The 17,449-nt window shown below is 44.9% G+C and overlaps 3 protein-coding genes across 5 annotated transcripts in view; 2 read left to right on the top strand and 1 right to left on the bottom strand.

Annotated features, from left to right (window-relative positions):
- Positions 1 to 17,449, top strand: part of pycr3 (pyrroline-5-carboxylate reductase 3) — a 404,375-nt gene that overhangs the window by 331,375 nt on the left and 55,551 nt on the right. The gene's annotated exons all lie outside the window — the stretch shown is intronic.
- On the top strand, positions 431 to 2,196 carry cunh19orf25 (chromosome unknown C19orf25 homolog). The gene is made up of 3 exons (XM_072388644.1): positions 431 to 582; positions 1,062 to 1,232; positions 1,468 to 2,196. The coding sequence occupies exons 2-3, from the start codon at positions 1,091 to 1,093 to the stop codon at positions 1,647 to 1,649; spliced, it is 324 nt and encodes a 107-aa protein (XP_072244745.1). The 5' UTR covers positions 431 to 582; positions 1,062 to 1,090; the 3' UTR covers positions 1,650 to 2,196.
- apc2 (APC regulator of WNT signaling pathway 2) overlaps positions 2,620 to 17,449 on the bottom strand; it is a 44,477-nt gene continuing 29,647 nt past the window's right edge. For all 3 annotated transcript variants that reach the window (XM_072388904.1, XM_072388905.1, XM_072388903.1), the window contains 6 exons: positions 16,713 to 17,118; positions 14,478 to 14,576; positions 13,967 to 14,106; positions 12,185 to 12,379; positions 11,350 to 11,564; positions 2,620 to 11,171 (listed from right to left, as the gene is read on the bottom strand). In XM_072388904.1, coding sequence (XP_072245005.1) covers positions 5,639 to 11,171; positions 11,350 to 11,564; positions 12,185 to 12,379; positions 13,967 to 14,106; positions 14,478 to 14,576; positions 16,713 to 17,118 — 6,588 coding nt within the window. In that variant the 3' untranslated portion in view covers positions 2,620 to 5,638. The remainder of the gene's footprint in view (positions 11,172 to 11,349; positions 11,565 to 12,184; positions 12,380 to 13,966; positions 14,107 to 14,477; positions 14,577 to 16,712; positions 17,119 to 17,449) is intronic.

Raw genomic sequence — 17,449 nt, 5'->3', positions numbered from 1 at the left:
TTAGGACATACCTTTTCTGGAAATGTGGTTTGTTGGTCGGAGCAGTACACCTTTTCCTTAATTCTTAACTTGTTTGTGCTGATTAAAGTGTGCCTCGGGTGCCTCCTGTTGAACTCCTCCTTGCACTTGGTTTTCCCACACTGAATGACACATTTTGCTTGGTTCAGTGTGTGGTAAACATCACTCCAGCTGGATCTAGATCGGCTCCTTACATGTCTCTGTGCATATCTTAAAAGTTCTTGAAGAACAAGAAAGATTAAAGGAAAAAAATAAGGAAATGGGGGAGAAATTTGTTTAAAATTGGGCAGGCAAAGATGAAGACACTCCAACACTGTAGGTGGCGCTAATGCGCCCTTACGCTAGTTGAAACCCACAATAAAAACATATCACGTTCTACTTACGTGGCATGTGACGCAATGACGTACGACTGATCGGTTGCGTCTAGACGCGTTTGCTGACTCGGGTCACTTTATACTCCTTGATCGGGACACTTTGTGTCCGTTAGTCGGGTTTAAGTTGTAGAAGATATATTTAACAGCAGCTGAGACCCACCGGAAGCATCACTGAGACGAATCAAGTTCGGTAAGACGCGAAGAAAAAAGCTGCAGCTAATCGTTGTGACATCTTTGTAAACAAAGTGTCGAACTTCGTTCAACAGTCCGTAAAATTAAATTGTAATCGTTTGCTAGCTAAATGAACACCGGTCACTAGCTTCAAAACATACCTCCGAGCAATCTTTAGGGCGTTTTTAAAAGTTCGGCACAGAAATATTTGATTGGGCTGTAACGATTTTTTCCGTTCAGACTGATTTAGCCAGTAGTTGATGCTAACTGGGAAAACGGCTTTACTGGTAATGCAAGTTGAATTTGTAAGGATACTTACTTATTTGCTAATTTGACATTTGCCGAATTGTAGAAACATATTATAATATATCTACCAACTGTGGACGAGCACTGCCATATAACTGTCATCTTGATTAATAGATCAATTAACAGGTAGGCTATTCCTGACCGATGAACTTGTCTGTTTCCCACTTAAACTTGACCTGATTTGTGTTTCAGGTGGAGGAGTTGGAGCTGTCTCCAGCAAAATGAACATTGTCTCTAAAAGTAAGAAACGGGTGGTGCTTCCGAGCCGCCCTGAACTTCCTACAGTGGAGCAGATCCTGGAGGACATCAACAGAGCTGCTCCCAACGACCCAGTCTTCAGTATCCTGGAGAAAACTGGACAAGGTGAGTCCTCACAGGTGTTCAGAATCCATGAAATGATCATCAGCTGCAGCTGTTTAAGGTTACTGTTCCTCATCTCATACCACACTGTTACTGTTGCCCTCAAATACTCAGAACCTTAATCTCTGACACACATTTCACAACAGAACCCATGTTCATGTTATGTTGGAGGTATCTGTTGCTTACTGGTTGCTGAGCCAGCCGTTGGTTTCCAGTTCACTGGCTGTTCTTTCCTCAGACTCGTCCCCACCTGCAGACAGCGAGGTGGAGGTGCGGTTCCAGCAATGCCGTCGGTATCTGGAGCTGACCGAGCAGCTGAAGGAAGCTCAAGGCCGCCTGCAGCAACAGAGGGAGGAGCTGCAGGCGGCTGGGGAGCAGCTGGACAAGGAAGTGGCATTGGTCAAAGATCAAGTTCTATGACCCAACACTTTTTCTGGCTCAAACTCACCTCCACTGAACTCTTCTCTTTCCCATCAAGTGCAACTGAGCAAGATGCTGGTAGAGCCACAGTGTTTCTTGACCTCTGACCTCACAGTTGAGATGTGTGTGTGTGTCTGAGGGCCGTTGCACATGAAGCCTGCTTCACCAAGGATAAACTTTTTAATGTGAAGCTGCAGGATGTGTTTTTGATTTAAACTCAGATGTTTAGATTGCATTCAATCATCAGAACTGAGGAGGGGTTAAATTCAGTGATTCTTCTGTTTTTGTGAGAACCGATCGGCCTGTTTGGATGACTGTATGAATACCTGATGTATACACCAGTAAAAGAAGGTGAGGGAGCATCTAGTTTTACAAAACGTGCATTTTTCCTCATGTAAATTCTGTTTTAATCTGATTTTATTTTATTCATGTGTGTGGTAGGAACGCCAGAAGTCGCCTCACACATAAGACTTTGCTGATGCTGTTTGTAGACTGACTTTCACTCGTTGTTCTGCACTGAGAGAACAAATAAATGCCATTTCTCCAACCTGTGTCTCAGTTTTACATTTGGTGAAACATAAGCCATTCATAGAAAATGAATACAGAACCTGAATGAGATAATCTGCCTTTTGTGATCGGATTAATTCAAATTTGTGATAAATATTGGGCTGAACTTACCTTTTCCTTGTTGCTGATAGGGTTTTTAAATCATGAAAATGACTAAAAAGTGTCTCTGAAGCATTGGCTGAGCACATCAAAGCTGTTAAGAGACATTCTTTCAAGAGGGTCAAATGTTTGTTCAAATCTGTTGAGAAAATCCTTTTCATAGTATGTACTTACTTTTTCACCCCTGCTTGCATGTATGTGGATCCATATTCATGATTAAATTATCCATGATAAACACCAAAATATCAAACTCAGGATGTAAATCTTCAGTTACAACCAAAACAAACAAAAGCCAACACCTCAGTTTAAGGAAACACGTCACTTTTTATTGGAAGAAGACATTTATAATGACACACGTCTGTCGTTTTGCCTATTTCACATGGCACCATGACGCCTCTGTGGCTCTGTTCACGTGTAGGTTGAGACGTTTTAACGCGACTCGGCGAGAAACTGTTCTCCAGCCGGATGTGAACAAAGCCACCAATAATGATGGAGAGAACCCCAGGACTCTGTTTCTGCTGTACATCGTGTTTAGTGTTGAAGAGACTCTCCACCCTGAATCTGTCTTTTAAAAGTCAAACACTCAGCTGCAGTCTGTTAATCCACCTGTAAGTTTACAGATGAAGTTATTCAAACTCTGTGGCTGCTTATTTATGTTCTCCTGCCAAGAGCTCAGACAAGACTCTTCCTTTCAGATAGTTTGAATCACTACGACCTGCCTCAGAGGTCAATTTAATACCTACTATTGTTATTATTAATCATCTAATACGTTAACATGACTTTAGGAAAAAAAGATAGATGTTATTCCAGCTGAAAAGTGATTATTTTCAAACTTGGACAAGCACACCAAGAAAATGGTATATGTTCATTGCATGTTCATTAGCACATGCTAGGCGCATGCTAGGCACATGCTTAGTACATGTTAAGCACATGCTAGGCAAATGCTAAGCACATGTTAGGCAAATGCTAAGCGCATGCTCGGCACATGCTAAGCATATGCTAAGAACATGCTAGGCGCATGCTAAGCACATGCTTAGTACATGTTAAGCACATGCTCGGTACATGCTAGGCGCATGCTAGGCAAATGCTAAGCGCATGCTCGGCACATGCTAAGCATATGCTAAGAACATGCTAGGCGCATGCTAGGCACATGCTAAGCACATGCTAAGCGCATGCTAGGCAAATGCTAGGCACATGCTAGGCACATGCTAAGCACATGCTAGGCACATGCTAAGCACATGCTAAGCGCATGCTAGGCACATGCTAAGCGCATGCTAGGTACATGCTGTTAACAGAAAAAGCCTACCCACTCAAGCTATGACTGCAGATCAACCCAACTGTGCATGTAAACATACAGAGTGATTAAAACTGCCGTTTTTCCTTGAAATTTGCTCCCATGAACTTGAATTGACTCTTGAACGTTTGATGGTTAAAAGACAGATTTCAGCAGCACATCACCTTCAGATCTTTAAAAGGCGGTTCAGACTTTAAAAGGTTGCATTCAGAGGCTACTTGGGTTCTATTCGACACATGCTTTGGGGCTACGGTACGGTGGTTTTTGTAAGCTAACAACCCCTCGATGTAGAATAGGTTTCAATCCATCCAGCTCTGCAGGTGCATATGAAGGAATGATGGTTACAACTACAGAGAATAATCATTGTCTTTATATTCTTCTCCACCTATCGCTACTTTTACAGAAACACAGTTAAGCAGATATTAACACGTTTTATAGACTTCCAGAGAACTCCTGTGAGGACACATGTCCATCCAAGCAACACCCGACCATCAATGATAAGATCTTGTTGATATACTCATAGCAAACAGTACCTGAATCTAGTTGCAAACACAAATATAACATCATTGTATTAACTGAGGCATGTAGTTGCATTGTTCAACCACGGTGACAGTTGGTGCATTTACAGGTCTTTGCGGCACAAGATTACGGATGGCGTCAGGCTTTGGGAAAATATTTCACGACTGAATAGCGTCAAGTGTCATTATTCAGTGCCCACAATGTTTACGGGTGTGCATAAACAGTCAGTAAATATATTAGCATGCTGTCTGGAAGCAACGCCACCGGGAAGCCTCTGTATACCTGCACGTTATTTACAACTGATTGACACACAGGACTGTAGAGGGCGAAAGGACCCGGAGTTACTCACAGTTTTCAACATGACAGAGTTAGCTGTAGTATTTTCCGTGAAGGAAACAGGGTGCGGTTGCTGTCAGAGCGAGCATGTATGTTAAAGCATTACTTTAAATGAATGTGGACTGGAAATAGGGGAAATAGCAACGTGAGGGATCTAAATGTGAGAATCATGTTAGCAAAAACTGAAAATGCAGAAGCTTACATCAAGAAATTCATGGCCATCTTTCGTTGAATTGCGCTGGATCACACAATTAGGTGCTGTTAAATCAATATATGTTGATATTGGAATATTTAATTATGTATACAGTGAGATTTTATCCACAGCTCTCACTCTAAAACCTTAAGGCAGTAGCTATGTCCCTAAAACTGATTTCTATACTGGATGGGATACTGTAATAATGAATTTTTACCTTCTTGTCAACCTGTTTTACACATGACAAGAGATGCCATAACATTAGTCCCTTTTAGACATGCAGTGTATACGTAAATTTGAGAATAAAAGAGTAATTTCATGTGTGTTTAGCTGGAGTATTCATTGAAGAAAGAAGGGTGGCATAATCATGATACCAATATTAATCTGAAAATATGTGTTCCCCAGACCTCCAGGGCTTGTAACATCGTATTTGGTTGAGTGATGAAGCAAGGGCTCAAAGCTTTGATGTATTTCATGTAAAAAAATGTTGAATTTGGTGAGAGTCTGTCTACAATCCACCACAGTTTGAACCTTTTTGGGCAAAAATCCAGTCGAGTAGCTACTCAAACATTTGCATAATATGTGTCCAGGAAACTGATGGCGATCCATGTGGTGAAATCAAGTTCATTGTCTTTTGCTTCATGTTTTCACTACATTTCTACCAGGCAATTATTATTCTACAAATACAAAAGAAAGTACAAAAAAATGCACTTTTCAGATGAGATCTTTCTCTGAATGGCATCTCTGAAAGTCACTGGTGGTCCGTTCTTGGCAGACCTGTCTCATTGTGTACATCCAACTTGGTATGAGTGGCGAATGGAAGCTCTGATCCGCTGTTCAGAGAGAAAAACATGAAAGGAGTGTATGGGGTTGGTAAAGGGTGGATACCCGAGGTACAGGACCAGCACACCCATGTGTCCATCTGAGTGCTAAGTTGTATTCTGGAGTCACCCCTGTTGACTCATAAATCCATAAAATCGCTTAGGACTCACTTTTCCCCCCAGATTTCTCATTGACTGCTGCTGTTTGGCTCTGCGTGTCTTGCAGGCAGCCGGCCATAGGGCTGGGGGTGTAATTAAACGGAGTGACTCGGGCAGACTTGCTCGGGGATCCCTGGCGGAAGGTGACAACGCCACTTATGTGGCTGTCTGACGTTCCTGTGGTGCAGTGGCTCCTCAGTGAGCCATCTGACTCTGCTTCCTGGAGGTTATTCCCAGAGCTGGCACTAATCATTCTGAGAAGAGCCAGTCTTGCTTCCTCAGACATCACTGCAGCTGGCTCCACTGTCGGAGAGGTGCTTGAGTTGGTCTTGTTGTTTGCAAAATCTTCAGTCTGGACTGTTGCGTCGCTGGTCTTGCGAGATGCGAGTAGGATGGTTGGCAGTTTTCCTGGAAGAGCTGGTGGTTTTGGCTTTTCCTCGTCAGGAGAAGGCACCAGAGGTAATGCATTGGCTGGCAGAGTGCTTTTCAAGATTTGAGGTACATCTTCATCCCTGATCCTTCTCCAAGTAACTCCATCGTTGTGCCGAGATGTGGATCTCTGCCCCTTCTTTTTTGTCTCATCTTCACTTTTTGCTCTTCCACTCGAATCAGATGACGATGAGCGCAGAGAAGAGCGGCTGGTCACTCGACTTAGTATGTTGATGCTCGGTGATGAGGCATGGCGTTTAAAGGTGTCTTTATCCTGTTGCTGCCTGACTCCGGGCATTCTGCCAGACCCATTTCGCTTGGCCACCCTGCAGGGACTTTCAGAGCTGGTTCTCCTGGCCGGCCGTCTTGCAGATAGATCCCTTTCACTGGATGTTGCTCTTGACAGGGCCGCAGTCTGCTTCTGAAGGCCAGGGGTTGGCCTCTGAACTTGCTGTGCTTGGCCAGAATCTTTTACTTGCACCCTTCTTGGAACTTGCACTGAAGCCTTTAGCTCCTGACAGCGTGATGAACAAAGGAAGACGGCTGAGGCTCCAGGAACTGCTCTGCGAGGGGATCCATTCTGTGATCCTGGTGTGTTGTGAGCCGAGCCCTGACGTCTTAACCCAGTCTTTGATTCTTTAATGAAAGTCAGCTGTCTCAGGAATCCACTGCGATCGGACTCACCACCACTTGAATGGACAGAGGTCATTCTAACCATGTCAAATCGATTGGCCGGTACAATCCTTTTCCCATTGACTTGATTAGTTTGCCTGTTGACTGTTTGGTTTGTCACCAAGGGTGACAGAGGTCTGGCTTGCCTGACTGAATTCTGCATGAAAGGGATTCGGACGGGTGACTTTTGAGTTTTAGGCGGTGGAGATTTCTCATTTGGATTCACTACGGTAGACCGTCCTTTTCTCTCGGGAGGACTACTAGCTGGCGGGCTACTAGCTGGCGAGGCCGTCTTTTTCTGGATGGATTTATTTGTCTGAATCGGGGACGTTATTTTCCTCTGTGACTGCCGGGATGGCGTAGAGCTCTGCGACGATCCGGAGGATGAACTTTTTGGTATCCTTGGAGGTGGAGTAGAGCTCCTCTTTGGAAGAGACAGTTCTATGTCCTGGGGGCGACCTAGTCGGTGAAGGCTCTTGGACCTGTGCTGAGCAAGGTTTGGGTTCTTTGGAGCATCTGTCTTGGTTGGCATTTTCCTGGGAGGAGGTCTTTGTGATGGAGCCGTCTCTTTCTTCGGTGTATAGATCACAGTCCTGCCTCTGAAAACAACAGGCAGGTTTGGAACCGGCTTGCGCTGTGCAAAGTCCAGAGGTTTATTAGCATTTTTCTCTTTAGCAAACTTCCTTTCTTTGGGTGTAAAGCTGGATGTTGACATGAAAGACAGGACTGACTCAGTTTCTTCAGAGGATGGCTCTTGAGACTTTGATGCCTGCAGCCCAGTTACAACACAGTTAGCACCTTCCTGTATGGCTCTCCATTCAACACTATTGAGGTCAGAATCTTTATCCCATGCCGTATCATCACTATCCATTTCCTCATCTATGTCCCACCCATCTGAGGCCTTTTGTTTTTGTTTTTGAGTATTTTCTGCTTTTTTCTTCCTGGCAGCCATCTTCCTTCTCTGCTTAGGCATTGCAGATGTGATGCATTTCTGAAGGAGGTCATCCTCTGAATCCATGCTGACAGAACTCGGCGAGCTTTGCTCTTCATATTGGCAGTGAATAGTCAAAGGCTTTGCTTGTTGCGCCATATTCAGTGTTTTGTTGTGTCTGTTCTTGTACCATATTTGCTGAGCATTTGCTTTATGATCCTCAAACTCAGCATCACTGAGTGAGCTGAGAGAGGAGCTGAGTGAGTAACACGCCAGGGATTCATCCTTCATCAGATTTTGTTTTATCCTGTGAAAGCCTCTGGGTTTTCCTTGGGGATTATCTATCCTGCCTATATTCGTCATGCTTCGGGAGAGCGTATTTCTGCTCGCTTCCCTAATCTGTTTTCTGCTGGTCCGTTTGCTCACTTCCTCATTTTTATCATCATATAAGCTGATACTGTCCTCTGATGAGTGAGTCATTTGTCGACAGAGTCCTTTGTGTGACCTGGCATTGAGGTTAGCTTCCGCGTTTTGCTTTATGATCGGCAGTTCCAGTTTTCTGTTAGGGCCTTGGCCTTGTCGCCTCTTCTGCTGATTAGGAGACTGATCGCGATTCTTTTGGTTAGCCACTCTATCAGCTACCTCTTTGCTCTGCATCAGCACTCTCTGAGTGGGAATCACATGTTTAGTCATTCGACTCATTTGTACCTCATTGGATGAATAGTTTGTCCTGTTGGGTTTGTGGAAGTGTGAGAATATCCTCAAGTCCTCTATCCTCTTAGCCTCATTGTCTATCAGCTCCTGTTTGTTCAGGCCATTAGCTGTGCAGTCTTTAGCCCCTCTGTCCCTCACAGGATACTGAAGAGTTTCGTCACTCAGTGATGTTGTGCTGGAGAAGTTGACCGGTGTACCCTCTGCAGAATCAGTAAAGGACGAATCATCAAATTTGAAATCTTTTTGTGGGATGACAATTCTTCTTCCTGGACACATTTGGGTTTTTCCATTCGGGAGCATCATGTACACTGGTAGATTTATTGGTTTTCGGATCTGGGAACTAAGTAAATGGGAAGGTATAGTGGTCATCAGGGCAGGTCTGACTTTTCTAAACTTTGATGGCATTGCGGAGTTGATGCATTCCTTTAAGATTTCTATATCGTCGTCTGAGTTGCCCTCACTGTATCTCTCCCCGTGGTCAAGCCCTTGTTCGTCTTCATCAGGGAAAGGGAGATTCTTGTCGTTTTGCTGGAGTAGGGGCGTTAATTTAAGTTCAACTTCTTTCTGGATGTAGTGTTCGTGAAGAGGCAGAGCACTTAAGCTGGAAGCACAAGAGAAGTTCTCGGTGGGCTTTTCCACTGTGAAGTAGATCATGGTGTCGAGGTCAGGAGGAAGGTTAAACCTCTCTTTGGAGTCTGTGATCTCCATGAATTTCCGCAGGCTGTTTTCCCACTGCCCTGCTATCCCTGTGGTCTGTGTTTCTGGTCCATTCGACTCAACACAGCATGGAGTTTTACTCCGACTAGGAGGCATTGTTTGCCCTGGGCTATCTGGAAGATCACTTGGGCTTATTGTTCCATCAATCATCTCACTGCATGGATCACTTTGAATTGAGCTGGCAATGGAGGGAGACTCAAAACTGCCCAGTGAACTGACTGAGCTACAGCGACTTAATACCAGAGGAGTTTCATGGATGTAGTTCTCAGATGAACTGGAGGGAGATCTGTCTTCAAGTATGGCAGGTGAAGCTCCCCTGAGGAACACCTTTTCCCTCTTAGCGGAACAGGGGATCTCAATGGGATCCGTCTCTTTGCTCGGGAAGGTTTTTGAATCAGTCATCAGCAGCTGGCTGTCACTCAGATCCTCTAAGGTTTCATCCTCCTGCGCTGTCTTCACCACCTCTCCATCCTCCACTTCAATTATCTCTAACGATGAGTCGCTCTCCAGCTCATTCTCACTTTGTCCTTCCAGTGCTCCATCGCCAGAGGAGAGCGATGAAAGTGAACTGCAGCGGGAGAAGCAGATTGGAGTGTTTTCCACTGAGTACTTCTGGATTGTCTCCATCGTCCCTATGGTTGGACTTCTGGTGGATGTAACTGGAGAAAATTTTGCAATGCTCCCCCCAGTCATCACGGTAGGCACCCACGCTTGTCTCCTCATGGCTTGGGCAGCCTGGACATTGATGGATGTCTTTGCGACACCAAATTTGGCCACACTCTGAATAAGTGGCACCTGTTGGTAGGAAGGAGACAGTTTAATTGATGTCATGCTGACATCAGATGAGACTTTAGTACATGCACTCGTCGGTGTTTGTACTTGTGGATCTTGGTTCTTTTCTGTGTCCATGTTGCTGAGCTCCACATTTTTCACATCTTGATTGTCCACAGAATCTCTCTCCGGAATATCCTGCTGGTTGGTCAGAACAGACCCCACATTGAGATATTCTTGATGAGCAATTTTGAGGTCAAGCTGGTTGGGTCGTTGTTGCATCATTAGAGCTCTTGGAGCAGGTCGCATCTGGTCTTTGCTGCCACAGTACCCATCACTGGTGCTGCCGCTGTTCAGGCTGTCTGTGGATACGCTTGTGTGGGCCGTTTTGAGGCGTAAGAGGGCGTGTGCCCTGCTGAGGCGCTCTCTTTGGGCCAAACTGCTCGTGTCAGAAAGATGGCAGGGGGAGCATGAATTAGCGCGGGCTTCGTTGTGTTCGTCCATCCCATACGGCCAGTCTGCCAGGTGGTCTTCAGAACTCAGGCTCAAACTGTCCTCAGAGGACGTGTGCATGGTGATGTCCTCCACCAGCCTGTCAATCTTAGCAACTGTGTTGGTAATCTTTTTGGCTAGTTTCTCCGCAGCAGCAGAGACCACGTCGTCAGGAGCAGCGTGTCTCTTCTCAGCCATGTGAGGTGGGTCTATGTCTCGCTCAGGTTCACTGTCCCTTTTACGAGGCTGATTTTGCAGGAAGTTAGAGTTGGTGAGAAACATAGACAGCATGGAGAAGCTGCCAGTGTCGAGGCTGCTGGAGACGTTGGGAGCCTCATCATCATCAAAACAACCAGAATCCGATGCGTAATCCTTTGCCAGACTCTCAATGTGTCGTAGGGGCTTGTTGAGGCCAAGGTGCTTGGGGCTCTGTTTCTCAAGTGTATCAAAAGTCTCTGCTAGATGTTTGGCGTCTAACTCTGCCTCCAGAGCCTTCTGTTTCCTCATGTAGAGTGAGGGCATGCAGGAGCCAGGGGATACGACTGCAGCATCCTTGTATTTCAGGGGTCGATTGGTGAGGAGGTTCCTTAAAGCTGCAGCGCTGCCCATGGCTATCATCTTGTGCTTTGAGTGGATAAGGTTGCGCAGCATGCTGACGGCCCCCAGGTCCCACAGCAGCTCCTGGTCTTTTGGACTTCTGGCTGAAAGATTCCAAAGAGTCCCGCAAGCGTTGCTCACTATAGTCAAGCTGTGGGAGCGCAGGTGCTGCAGCAGAGTCTGGAGGCAGTTGTGGTCCCTGAGGATTTGCCTGTAACGAAAGAAAGAAATCAGAGTACACACTTTATAGCATGAAGGTGCTTTTCCTGTTGGTAAAATGAACGATTTTCATTCATTCATTGGGTGATAAAATCATATACCAGCTTCACTTTTACATATTTTCAATCTAATCTAAGTTGCAGGTCTGTAGAAATGAATTAAAAACCAACCTGTAGTCCTCTCGTGTGGCAATGAGACTGGACACATTTCGCAGGATGCCCCCACCACTCTCAATGATGGCGAGCGAGTTCGTCTGACAGCGATATGTCAGCGTGCTGACCAGGAAGCCGAGAGCACTATCAACTGAGCAGATCGCAACCTTGTTGTCAATGCTGTGAGCCGACAGGTTCCACAGAGCGCTCAGGAGACTCTTTAATGTCGACTCCTGCAGAACAAGCAAAACCAAACATGGTTTGTTTGACCCAACCTGAATAATCTGAAGTTAAACAAAGCATCAGGGGGTAGAATTTCTACAAAGATGAACAGAAACTTAAGTCCCAGGATTGTCGTCTAGCAGCTCCTACACCACGCCTAAGACAATCCAAACTCTGTTCATGTGTCGTCCCACGATGGTGGAATGACCTACCGAGCGCTACCAGAACAGGGGCGTCCCTGTCTATCTTCAAGAAGCTCCTGAAAACCCAGCTCTTCAGAGAGCATCTCCTATCCCAGCACTTACCTTGTACTTCCCTACCCCCTCTATCTCTGCACTTTATCTTTCTGCTCTTCCTTCTATGCCTGCACCCTATCTCTACTCTGTCCCCTCTGACAGAGTCGGACTCCTGGGTTCCTTCTATGTAGCTTATTGTTAGCTTCTTATATAGCTTTATATCTTCATTTGTAAGTCGCTTTGGATAAAAGCGTCTGATAAATACAGAAACAGAAATCTTCACACAAATAATATTAGTAGCATATATTTAGCTGGTTTGTATTCTATCCTTCCTCTTTCTCGGTACTTCCAAGTCACCGCTCTCCTTTCTCTGTGGGTTGGTTTGTTTTTGGTACCTTGGTAGCCTGCAGGGCGCAGGTCATCAGTGCAGAAACACAGCCGATGTCTCGCAGGACTCTCTTGCTGCTGATGTCGGCCCTCCAGGACAGGTTCCTGAGGATGCTGGAAACCACCTGATGAAGCTCCTCGCTGTCGGAGGCCAGCTGGGCCACCAAAGCCTGGAGGCAGCTCTTCTTTGAGCACAGAGTGGCCTGCGTGGTGTGGAGAGGCATGTTAGCATGTTGAATCAGTTTGCATGTCTGAGATGCTAACTTAAGGTGACCAGACATCACAGCTGTCCCCGGAAATGTCCCAGATTTTGACACTGAATGGGGGAAAATGCGCGCAGACTCAAAGTAACACCAGTTATTACGGTAGCCATTGAAAGCATCGCCGGAGAAGACGTAGCAGCGTCAACAACAACAATCTGGAGGCGGCAAAAAGGAAAGAAAAGGAGACCAGCGGCCGCGATAAATGTTATGTTGTGTTTTAACTTATGTATTTTGTGTGAAGGGATGTAACATAAAGTAAGTGTCACGGTTTATGTTCTGTTCCATGTCTTATCTCGTCATTTCCTGTTTTATTTTGAAAAAAGCGCTAACTTTCCCCTCTAGTTTCAGGTATCTTGCACTTCCTCCCGTGTCAAGCGTCTCATTGTCTTCCCTGATTCCCAAAGTGTTTCCACCTGTTCCCCTTGGTCCCTCATGTGTTCAAATAGTCTGTTTCCCTTGTCTTGTGCCAGTTTGTTGTCTCCATTCGAGCATCATTACCAGCCTTTGATCAACTTATCCATAGTTCCACAAGCCTGCAGTGAAGCGATTCTCCTGCAGAGTCTTGATCTGTAATTTATTCTTATTCATAGCCTTAGTTTATCTATTCTAAATGGTAAGTTTCATAGCTTTGTTTGTTCCTCCGTTTTTCAAGGAGAGATTTTTCGTTGTAACTTTTCATTAAAGGAGAGCTTTAAGTTAAACGTTAAAGTTTCATGCCTCTGTTTGTTAAGAGTGCGTCTTTTGTGCGTCTTTTGTGCGTCTTTTGTTAAATCTGCCTTGTTAGGAGAGCCTTAATGTCTGTAATGTTTCACCCATTTGTTTGATTTCCACCTTTTGTGTGATAAAAGCTGGTTAAGATACATGAAAAAGTACTTGTCTGTGTTTTTAATGTCATAAGGATGATATTTGATGATTTTTCACCACCAGAAACTGGTCACCTTATGCTAACTTCTGTTGTTGTCACATCTAAAGTTTTAAGATTTATTCATTTTAGACTGCTTTTCAGAAAGCTTGGTGGCGATGGTTTCTCTATTTTAATTAACAGGAAGCTTGTATGAAACTGTTCATTTCAAGGTTTTCTGGTCTTCTGCAACTGAGTGAAAATAAAATATATTAAATCTTAACTTCTTTTTTATAAAGCACTCAATCAAAACAATCTATTCATATGTGGTCCATTCCCTAATTCAAACAAGTAGTTTTGTCCCTTTATGAGGGGAAAAAAAGCAGTGGAAAATAAAATATCTTTTCTTTTTGGACTATTTCTGCCCTTCAGAGGCACTAATGAGCCTCAAGGCCATGAAGCTCATATAGCAGACAAGTGTAGAAATGAATATGTAGTGAGGTCATCATGTCATAAAGAGAGAAATAACAGTTTAGATCTGCCTAAAGGCTAAACCTTTGGCTTTTTTTTACATCAATAAAACCTTCCATGAAGCTGTTTGTAACAGGAAGCCGAGCAGCCGGACACAAAGCCCACATTAGTGGAACCTGGTTCCTTCACCACTAACACCTCCACAACAGCTGTACCTTGTTGACAACGTCTCCAAAGGTGAGGTTGGTCAGGGCCATGCCTGCATAGCGGCGCAGAGCCATGTTGATGGGGTCGTTCTGCATGCCGTACATGTCCTGGTCCAGGTGGATCAGGTCTGCCACCACCTGCAGACCACCTGGAAGGAAAGACCAAGCTCTGCTTACACACAACAACACACTTTCCACTCCAATAAAAGTCCTGAAAATCAGTCAAAGTTCAGCAGTATCATCAGATACTTTAAGTCTGCAATAATAAAGAGTATTCATGACTTTATGAGAAAAGTTTGGCTGTTTTATTTCTTATTTAGGGCGTTTCTCAGCTCAAAGGATGACCAGATAAACCTGAGGGGTCATTACATAAATAAATGTTTTAGTTCTCTTTGGGTTTGGATGACTCAAACTTACAGGTTTTACAAAAAGTCTGGATATAACCAGGAGATAAAGGTAAAAAAAAATCAGTATCATTATTACAGTGGCCTGTAAACTGGTGATGTGGCGTCTCACAAACCTAATTCGTTCATAGCTCGCCGGTACTCTTCTTCGAAGGAAAGCTTCATGATGGCACACATTGCCTGACAGATCTGAGGGTCCACAGGTTCGGGAATATCTGCACAGCAGAGGGGATGAGATTTAAACCACATTCATGGAAAAATAATAATAGTTTATCCTCCTTGTTCTGGTTCCTCTGGTTCAAAAAGGAACAAACTGGCTGTTTTATTTCCTCTGTACAAAGAGGCTGAACACAAGACACATTTTCCTAACTTATGTCAAATAAAACATCTGTGGTTGGACGTAAATAGGAAACAAATTTAGGATTTTCAATCTGAGCTGCTTGTTGGTCATTTATATGGAGAAAATCTGTGATGTTGGAGATGCTGAAGTCTTCTAACTGAATCTGTCATGTGTGATATGTATGTTGGATGGAAGAAGCTGTTTTTAACAGACATGGGAGTTTTGATCTGTGAGTTGGTCCCCTTAAACCATATATCTCAAATCAAAAACCTGGCATGGAGTTTGTGGGTTTGTCTTTTTTTAATGGCCCCATATGTCTGAAAATGTTCAGATTTACAGGAGAACCTTCTGTCTGTCTCTCTGAGCTTTGCCACCTATCTTCAACTTCAGATGATTCCTAATTCACTGTACCTTGCTTTTTCTTTTTCTATTAACGTGAAATCCCCTTCTTAGTTATATACTTAACTGCAGAAATAAGCATGTTTATAATGCTGTAAGATTATTTTCTTTAATGTCTAATTGGCGTTGGAAATTTGAAATTCCGATTTTCAATTTGTCCTTGAATGCACCATCAATAAAGCGCGAATGAAGCCATGAAGTCCAGAGTTTATGGAGCCATTTTGTGACTTGGGCCATTGAACACATCACTCTCTGCCTGACCGACTTTGCTTAAAAGAAGAGGAGCCTCTCAGCTGCCCGACTGCAGATGAGGGAACCGTAAGGCATCAGTTTGGCTCTCACATCCAGTAAGAAGGTACTCCAGGTGTTATTAAGTACCACAGATCTCAGGGAGGGGCAGAATGGAGTCGAGCAGGTCACTCTAATCCTTAAAGCGATTCACTTGATTAGAGGTGTGAATCGCTGGAAGAAAAAAGTGTGATTTTGACCAAAGAATGTCACGGATATTTTATCAGGACGTCAGCTTGTGAAAAAAGGGCATCATATGTGTCTTTAAAAGCTAAATCTATGGTTTCGTGTGGGTTACATAAATTCTGTCATCTGCACCAAGCCACCGGGTCTCTGGAGCGTGAACAGCACACATACACCTGGATCAGGCCCCATTTCAGGTGCTGAGAAGCCCGTTTAAGTCGATTATTGTGGTTATTAACTTGTGTTTCCCTGTTCCAGCAGGTATCCTTTGAATGGTGTTATGGTGTTTTTCCCCCCTCTTTTCCCTCTTTTCTGTCTTCTCAAACCCCAGCTGGTCGAGGCGGATGGACCCTTCCTGGTTCTGGTTCTGTCAGAGGTTTCTTCCTGGTTCTAGTTCTGCCAGAGGTTTCTTCCTGGTTCTGGTTCTGCCAGAGGTTTCTTCCTGGTTCTGCTTCTGCCAGAGGTTTCTTCCTGGTTCTGGTTCTGCCAGAGGTTTCTTCCTGGTTCTGGTTCTGCCAGAGGTTTCTTCCTGAGTCTGGTTCTGCCAGAGGTTTCTTCCTGGTTCTGCCAGAGGTTTCTTCCTGGTTCTGGTTCTGCCAGAGGTTTCTTCCTGGTTCTGCCAGAGGTTTCTTCCTGGTTCTGGTTCTGCCAGAGGTTTCTTCCTGGTTCTGGTTCTGCCAGAGGTTTCTTCCTGTTAAAGGGAGTCGTTCCTTTCCACAGTCCCTCAGGCTCAGGACGGGAGATTGGACTGAAGACAAGTTTCGGTCCAATCTGTTGGTTTCCTTAGCTCGGATATTATTTTTGAATGGACTCTATATGAATTAATTGGATTATGATTACAATGAATTGAATTCCAATTGGCTTGAATTGGACTTTATTACTTAAGTGCCTTGAGATGACAATTGTTGTAATCTGGCGCTTTATAAATAAAGTTGAATTGAATTGAATTGAATAAATTCTGTCATCTGCACCAAGCCACCGGGTCTCTGGACAGCACACATACACCTGGATCAGGCCCCATTTCAGGTGCTGAGAAGCCCGTTTATCCATGTCTCTATGGTACTGCTGATGCATGGGCGGTTTCCCAGTCGCACAAGCTGATGGTTCATGGTTGTTCTGGTTTGGCGGCAGCCTGGCTCACCTGTAGTTTTGGTTCCTCCGGGTGAAGGCGTGACGGCGTGGCTCTCGATCCAGTCCCAGCCGCTGTCACAGTAGGTCCGGACCTGCTCCAGCATGTGTAGGACCCTCATCTCCCGGCGGGCCTGGCCCTCGTCCTGCTGGGAGTAGATTATGTTGTGCAGCGCCGCGCTTGCTCTGGACTTGGCCTCACGGCTGCAGCCCGCCGCGGCGCCACCTGCGCCCGTGTCCCCAGAACCACCGCCTCCGGGTGGAGCTTCGTGCAGGATCTGGACAAGCAGGGGCACGCAGCCGGACTTTCTCATGGCGAGGCAGCTGTCCTGAGAGCTGGACAGGGCCAGCAGAGTCCGCGACATCTCCTCCTTGTCTCTGTTCGCCAGCATGGAGAGCAGCCAGAAGACCATTTCCACCTGAGGGGAGAACACCGTTAAAAGGCTGCATCTCAAGGTGTTCCAGGCAGAACTCAGCCTGCTTTACCACATCAATAAAGAAACATTCATTCTGTTAAAATGAGTAAAAGGTTATTTTTCCTCCTTCTGTGAAACAACTGTTGAAATACGTGATAAGAATAATACGTTCTGCTGCATCTTTAGGGCTTAAAGATGCAAAAACCAGCAAATTTCAGCTGTTTTGCTGTGTGTGAAATGAAAGAAAAGTTAACTGGTGCCATTTTAATGGAGGCTGCACCACATTTTAGTGCCAACAGTAAACTTCTATTTACAGATATAAAACTTTTCACTG

Source organism: Leuresthes tenuis, unplaced genomic scaffold (genome assembly GCF_036924035.1).
Source record: "Leuresthes tenuis unplaced genomic scaffold, fLeuTen1.0.hap1 SCAF_7, whole genome shotgun sequence".
In the NCBI taxonomy this organism is placed as follows: domain Eukaryota; kingdom Metazoa; phylum Chordata; class Actinopteri; order Atheriniformes; family Atherinopsidae; genus Leuresthes; species Leuresthes tenuis.
The sequence above is the reverse complement of the archived record's forward strand: the minus strand, read 5'-3'. Positions and strand labels throughout refer to the sequence as shown.

What these genes read in the sequence shown, in the direction of transcription:
- cunh19orf25 (XM_072388644.1), top strand. Translation starts at nt 1,091, where the DNA reads ATGAACATTGTCTCTAAAAGTAAGAAACGGGTGGTGCTTCCGAGCCGC. An exon ending in CCTGGAGAAAACTGGACAAG is followed by an intron (nt 1,233 to 1,467) that starts GTGAGTCCTCAC and finishes TTCTTTCCTCAG; the next exon opens with ACTCGTCCCCACCTGCAGAC.